The following is a 7,200-nucleotide window of genomic DNA, read 5'->3' as shown; positions in this document are numbered from 1 at the left end:
AAAAGAGTTTAATATCTTTTTTTTTTTAGGTATGTTTCACATAACCAGAATGTTGAATTATTAAACAAAAATAGTTTTGTGTGATATCTGTGATTCGTTTATTTGTTATGAAATAAAAAATGTGGGTAAACAACATCTAAGTGTGGTGATTCCATCATTTTTGCCAGGGGTTGTATATTGCTGGTGCAGTGTCTTATTGGTGTGTCGATTTTGCTGTATAGTGCAATGGACTAAACTACATTGTAGCTATTTCTTTTGTGAACGTTAGCTTTAGGATACTGGTTAAATTCTAAAACAATTTAAACTCGAATTAATATTTCATGTTCTCGTACTTATTTATTTATTTGGTGAGTCGCCGCGTAAGCCAGAAAATGTACAGTCAACCAGTCGTTTTCGCATTATCGTGCCTTCTATTACATATTTTGCATAGGCTATATCCTGCATATTCATAGTTCTTCCAGTTCATCACAGAGCTGCAGAGAGATCTATTTTCATGATGGACTGCTGCTGATTTTGGATGCAATTAATCGTTTGACAGCACTAGTATATATATATGTATATATAATTGGCATTAAAATAATCTAATGTAATGTATATTTAATTTGAGAATAAGTCTTAGGTCTGCCAGAGGAAAATAGCTATAATTCTTTTCAGCGAGCTTCTGTAAGCAGCAGGCATTTACAATATTGAACTCATGTAAAATAAAATTTTTAATGCTGTCTGTTGTTTCTGCCTTTGGAATACAAGTCTTTGGTCTATAAAGTTACATCACATACTTGATTCAAGTCTTTCTCTGTGTTTCATGTTGTCTTTTTTCCACTAATTTCGAAGCTTGTCCAGCAGAGGGAAGTAGAGTGTCAAGCAAACACACTCAAATTCTGAGGCCTGTGGTTATTAGCCGTTTACCAGAGATGTGTCTGAAGCAGTCTGTTCAGTTCAGTAAAGGATACTGGTAACTCTTCATTTCATTAATCACGCTTCTCAGATATCAATCTGTAGCCTTTGAACAAATGCATGTATATATTTAAGAAAAATATGTTATGTTTATATATTAAACACATATCTATATCTATATAATATATAATAATATAAATATATAAATGAATATACACGTAAATATTTTCAAAATATATAATGAATGTGTGTGTATTTACATTTACATAATAAATAAACACAGTACACATAGCCTATTATGTAAACAAAAACCTTTATTTTGGATGCGATTAATAGCGATTAATCGTTTGACAGCACTAGTTTAAATAATTGGTTTTCGTTTTTATTACAAAGCACCATCGGATTATATTATTGCAATTTAATTTAAAAAGAAAAAAATTCTAGTATATGCTAAGAGACGAATGGTCGTTTCACATGCATACTGTTTAAATGCAGTGAGATGCATTTGTAGATAATAAATGACACCCGACAATGCTGCTCAATCATGCAGCATTCAGCTTGTTTTAAACTTGAAACCGCAACATGATGATGCGAGAGAGAGAGAGAGAGAGAGGCTGAGCGCGGAGCACCAGCACTCTCAGCAGCAGATCAGCGGTCGCTCGGTTGGTGGGTGTCGGTCGGTTGTCAAGAACGCTCGGGCCGGACTGATCAGGAGGAGGCAGCAGGTAAGATCTCTGACTTACTCCGAAAAACTGCTGGCAAGTCTATACAACCTCTACTTTTATTGATAACGTTACTTCAGTATCACCTAGACATGGCAGAAAATTACACAGTGATGCAACTAATCTAAATAGGCTACACGCTTTTAGTTGGCAGTTCAGTTTGTGTGTCTTGTGTCTGAAATGTTTCAATGTTTTATTAGCTTTTGATGGTTAGTGTATTTTTTAACCTTTGAATGTTTTTAGTTTTGCGTGAGTGTCGCGCGTATCGGGTAGCGCTGTGCGCGCCTGCTGCGCGTGTCTTTATTTATTCATGTGTCATGAGAGCTCATGAGCGTGAACTAGCGGGTTGCCATGAAGCGCGTGAGGGGTTTCACTCCTGGAAACTTATTGAAGAACCAAATAAAACAGCGTGTCAGCTGATAACCACATTTAATGCGTTATTATGACTGATGGTGACACTGATGAAAGAGGAATGGCTGGCATGCCATTAGTGACATTAAGAGTTTATAATGTTATGTGATGGCAGGAGGTAATTGGTGATGCATGTTATCAGCATGCTAGTGCACTTCCAGCTGGAAAGCAGATCTGATCACCTGTGCATGCATAAGTGCTCTAGAGGGATCCACTCCAGTTTGCATATTTGTTTGTCCTTCATGCTCTGAAGTGGGTATAGTTGTCATCTTTTACCTTAATTGACATACAGAGTTATAAGTTGCTTTGAGCTAAAACTAAGATTGATTGAAAGCTCTGCCTCTGTACATTTGAACTTGCTCACCTTTTGGTCCATTTGGCCCCAAGTTCTGGTGAACTCACTGAACTTATTGATTACAAAGAAAGTTCTCCAGTTCTCCAGTTCTCCAGTTTTAAGACTTGTCTCTCAACTGTTGATCAGTTTGGGAACATTGGAACAACTTTAATACAGAAGGCTTGAGCTCTGTTCCAAAACTTGTGAGCTGATTTTTTTCAGCATAGCTCAAGATGTGAGGGCTCTTCCCAAAGTTTGATAAGATTCTTTTTTATGGGCTTTTTAGGGCAGCATTGCATGCATCCTGTGCTGAGAAGGCAATCCCACAATGTGCCAGTGAAGCTTACTGAATAGGATGGCATATTATTATTATTAATTATACAAATATACATTTTATATTTATTATATTATAAATACAATTATAAAACATCACAAAATGATATAGGAATTTACACATAAACTGTATACATGCAAAAAAAATCTAATCTTAATCTAACTTTTGTTATATCTATTAAGAAATAGGCTACAAAATTGACTTTTTTGTGTGTGTAATATTTTTATGGTTATGAAAATATTGTGTCATTAGCTTTGCGATTTGCTAACTCCAAACTCAATTCTGAAATCAAATGTTACTCAATTTTGAGCATGTGAGAAGTGCTATTTGTATGACTGGTTGCATCAGATCAGTCTCTCATGAGTTCATGTTCAATTCCAGTTCAGATGCGTACAAGGCAGATGTAGGCAGCCAGCAAGACAGCTCACTAAGTTTTGGAACACAGCCATTGTCATTTTTTATATTTTATGGTTATAAAACCATGTGAAAATGATTTGGGTTGAAGAAGTGTTATGAAGGGCTGCTCTGAATACTTGATGAGTTTGTGAGGACTGAATGTCAGTTTATACATCAGAGTGACATCATCAGGACTTTGGTTACATTAGCTTTGTTGAAATAACAAAAAATGATGAATGCTCGGCGGAGGTGTGTTTGTGTGCACGCACAAGTGTTTCTGTTTGATATAGAATCTGCTGGCTCCTCTGCCACGCTTTCTCACTCGGCATGTCTGTCACTCCTTTCAAATCCACTCTGAAAACGAGCACAGAGGAAGAGAGAGGGAGAGAGGAATGATCATTTGAAATGAAGGCTGAGGATGGGACAGGTATTTTGAGTGACAGGCTGAAATGAATGGCTGTATCGGAGAAGGAGAGAGGAATGAATTGCAGATACAGTGGCACTAAAGCTACAGGAGAGAGGACGAACAGATGATGAAAATAAAAGATGAATCTGAGGGATGAAATGGGAGAATTCTGATCTGTAAGCAGCAATGAATCCCACTCCGCTTGTTTTAGCTTTTGGCTCCCATTCGCTCTCTCGCTCTCTTTCTCACCCGTTCCATCTGAGTGTCCCGTCTGTGCGAGGTCATTAAATCAGGAGGGTCAGTCAGGCAGAACGGAGAGAGGTCAGAGGGACAGAATAAAAGAGATGAGGGGTGCAGAAGGAGAGGAGAGTGGATTTTGGACAGGACCCTCCCATCGATCCAAATGCATATTGTCTGTATTCAGAATGGGATAGTTGTGTAATGCTTTCTGCACAGTAGGGATAGACTGATAAATGTGCACAGTATATACTGCAGAGTCATATAGCAGTAATACACTATAGTCTTAGACTGCTTCCGTCTTGATATTTTTGACCTCACTGATCTCCGGATTCTGTTTTTGGAGCTGAACGCCTCTCACCATTACGAGTGATTGAGATTTTAATTGAGCACAGATGTGAATGTGACATGATGCTCTTAAGAACAAGCTGTTTATTCGGTCAGAGAGGGTAAACGAATGGTTGCATGTGTGCTTTATGATGGTAACAGACTTCAGAGCGGGTTAGAGCTGAAAGCTTAAAGGTTTAGTTCAGCTAGCAATAAAAAAATCTGTCATTATTTGCTTCAAACCAGTTCTGTGCAACACAAAAAAGTTAATTTATGAATGATATTTTCTGCACTTTTTCAATATAATTGTGAATAAGGACAGGGGCTGTAAAGCTCCAAAATGCATGTTGTGTGTTCATAAGAGATGTAGTGATTTTTGAATGAATTGTTTTATTGAATAAGATTTTTTTTTGCAGTTTGCAAAACTAATATTAAACTAATATTTATATTAAACTATTATTAATAGTTTAGTTTGATTCTGATTTGTGGATGGAAGGTGCTTTATAAGCAATATTAATTTGATATTTAAAATATTTGATTATTTAGATTTTCGTAAAGTCACATGAATGAGTTGTTCTTTTGAATTGATATTTTCAGTAAATCAGTTGATTCAGTTCACAGAACCCATCTGAATGATTCATACGAATCATACTAATCTAGTTCTTGAGTTCATCTCACTTTAAGTTTGATTCGGTGTTCAGTGATCCAACAGCTCATTGGACAGAAGACCAGTGAACAACAACATGTGGTCTGTTTGTACACAAGGACTAGTTTCATGATAATTCTAGGTTTCTTTTTTGTTTTTGAACCATCCAGTTCTCATTCACTAGGCATTCTTTAAGATTTTCCCCATTGTGTTTCATGGATAAAACAATGTAATGAGTATATGATGACAACAATTTCATTTTTGGATGAACGAAACATGATGGGTCACAGCCATGAAAACAGACCTTTAAGTCTCATTGAGCATAGTGATATTCAGGAATATATCCATTTCACTTAAATATATAGACTAAAGACTATACATATAAATGTATTCAACAGAGGCAATTTCATGCAAATGTCTGGCACACTGTGAATGCAGTTTGAACTGTGATATGATAAACATTTAACATCTCATACTGCTCCTGATTAGCGTGAGTCTCAGAAGTGCTTTAGAGTTTGTGTAGTTCATTACAGCAAAATGGAATGAGCGTCACTCCTTCACTTTGACAGAATTGTTGAATGCAAACTATGTTTTAAATTGCAACCTCAAGGCAATAAAGCAATTTCAGTTAATTTGATCAATTGTGCATGCTTAATGGATATCATATGATGTCTCAGTAAGTTTGGTAGTTTTAAAGCATTTTAATTGTTTCCTATAGCCATGCACACCACCGTTCAAATATTTGGGGGTTGGTAAGATTTTTAAAAAATGTTTCTGAAAAAGACTTGTATGCTCACCAAGGCAGGATTTATAAAAAAAAACAAAGATGTATATATACGATTTTAAAAACCTGTTTTCTATTTTTATATATTTTATGAAAACAGTTGTGCTGCATAATATTTTTTGTGGAACCTGTTATAGATTTTTCTTCAGGATTTCTCGATGAGAAAGTAAAAAAAAACAGCATTAATTTAAAATAGAAATCTACGAAGTGTGTTAACTTCCAAAAAGTGATTTTTTTTTCACATTTTTCACATTCATTGCACAAGTTCTTCTAACAGAACAAAACTATGAAGACTTTCTACTGGGATTTAGGAAAATACATATGAATCAATCAGGACTGGATTATGGACCAGGCCAGTGCCCTTCCATAAAGCAGCATAGTCTGTCAGGGGGCCTCCAAAGCCTCAGGTTATTCGGCCCAGCACTTGCCAAAGAGATGATGACCATTCACACCAAAACATGCGTTACCTAATTAATTTATCTTCAGTATTGTATAATGGCAATTAATCTTTTCTCTGAGATGTTAAATTTCCCATTTTGGCTACAGATTTCACATCCGTAACTCTGGAATTCCCTGTGTATGTAAATAAGCTGGTATGAATCTGTAAAGTTTGTGAAGAGCGAGAGAGAGAGAGAGGAGCATATGGAGAACACTTGCGAACGCCCTCTCCTGTTCATCCATAACTCAAAGCTGTAGGATTTGCAGTGTTCAATTACAGCCCCACTCATAAATAATCTGACAGAGGCCAGTCATAATACCCCATTCAGTGTTAGCATTACAGCGTGACAAATCCTTGTTGTTGGTATTTATGTACAGAATGCAGCCTTGGGAACGTTTGTCTCTGTGTGTGTGTGTGTGTGTGTGTACACAAATAACAGCAAAATCAATTTTTAGGCCTTTTAATCATATATGTCACTGTTTATATTCCTCTAATGAAGAAAAAGGAAAAGATAAGGAGACAACAAAGCATGCTTGTGTGACATGCCACCTCAAAATAAAATATATATGTTTTGCATAATAAAATCAAACTTTTTATAGACCATTAAGATGATTTTCATGACTTTATTGTCATGACATTTTCCATAATGACATCATTTTTACAGAAATTAAGTCAGAGTATTTCCAATGAGCCTGGATTGTTTTGGATACACTAAGAAGTAGAAGAATCAAACCTGAAAACCTGTTTGAAAACAGTCATTTTGCTTTGCAATTTATTTGAATTTGCTAGTGGCTCAGAAATGATATACTTCACTTACATATTTAAATTTTAATAAAAAGAGCATTGGTTGCTGAAAGAAAATATGTGTTTTATTCTAAATCTTTGCATTGTTTTACCTGCTTGCTGTCAGATAGCTGCAAGTTTCCCCGTCTGATGAGTTTATTGTAATGAAGAAAAAGGAAAAGATAAGGAGACAACAAAGCATGCTTGTGTGACATGCCACCTCAAAATAAAATATATATGTTTTGCATAATAAAATCAAACTTTTTATAGACCATTAAGATGATTTTCATGACTTTATTGTCATGACATTTTCCTGTAAGCACGTTTTATTATGCTTTATTATTTTCATTATTCTCATTGGTGATTCTCATTAAATTCTTGTTACTGTAGTAATGTTTTACAACATGCAATACAACATGATGTTTAATTTTTTTATAGTTAGTTTATATATATATATATATATATAATTTTACTTGTCCAATAACCA

General features: G+C 35.4%; 2 protein-coding genes across 2 annotated transcripts in view; one reads left to right on the top strand and one right to left on the bottom strand.

Moving 5' to 3' along the window:
- The window catches only part of LOC107724584 (calpain-2 catalytic subunit-like), a 13,302-nt gene extending 9,204 nt beyond the window's left edge, over positions 1-4,098 (bottom strand). Inside the window, exons 1-2 of the mRNA XM_016533564.1 lie at positions 4,051-4,098; positions 3,747-3,911 (exon numbers count right to left, since the gene is read on the bottom strand). Of these exons, the coding sequence (XP_016389050.1) occupies positions 3,747-3,911; positions 4,051-4,098 (213 nt within the window). The remainder of the gene's footprint in view (positions 1-3,746; positions 3,912-4,050) is intronic.
- Positions 1,546-7,200, top strand: part of cdh23 (cadherin-related 23) — a 265,137-nt gene continuing 259,482 nt past the window's right edge. Inside the window, exon 1 of the mRNA XM_016533594.1 lies at positions 1,546-1,619. The gene's annotated coding sequence lies outside the window, so the exon portion shown is untranslated. The remainder of the gene's footprint in view (positions 1,620-7,200) is intronic.

Source organism: Sinocyclocheilus rhinocerous, unplaced genomic scaffold, assembly GCF_001515625.1.
Source record: "Sinocyclocheilus rhinocerous isolate Xijiao unplaced genomic scaffold, SAMN03320098_v1.1 scaffold304, whole genome shotgun sequence".
NCBI classification, from domain to species: Eukaryota; Metazoa; Chordata; class Actinopteri; order Cypriniformes; family Cyprinidae; genus Sinocyclocheilus; species Sinocyclocheilus rhinocerous.
The sequence above is the reverse complement of the archived record's forward strand: the minus strand, read 5'-3'. Positions and strand labels throughout refer to the sequence as shown.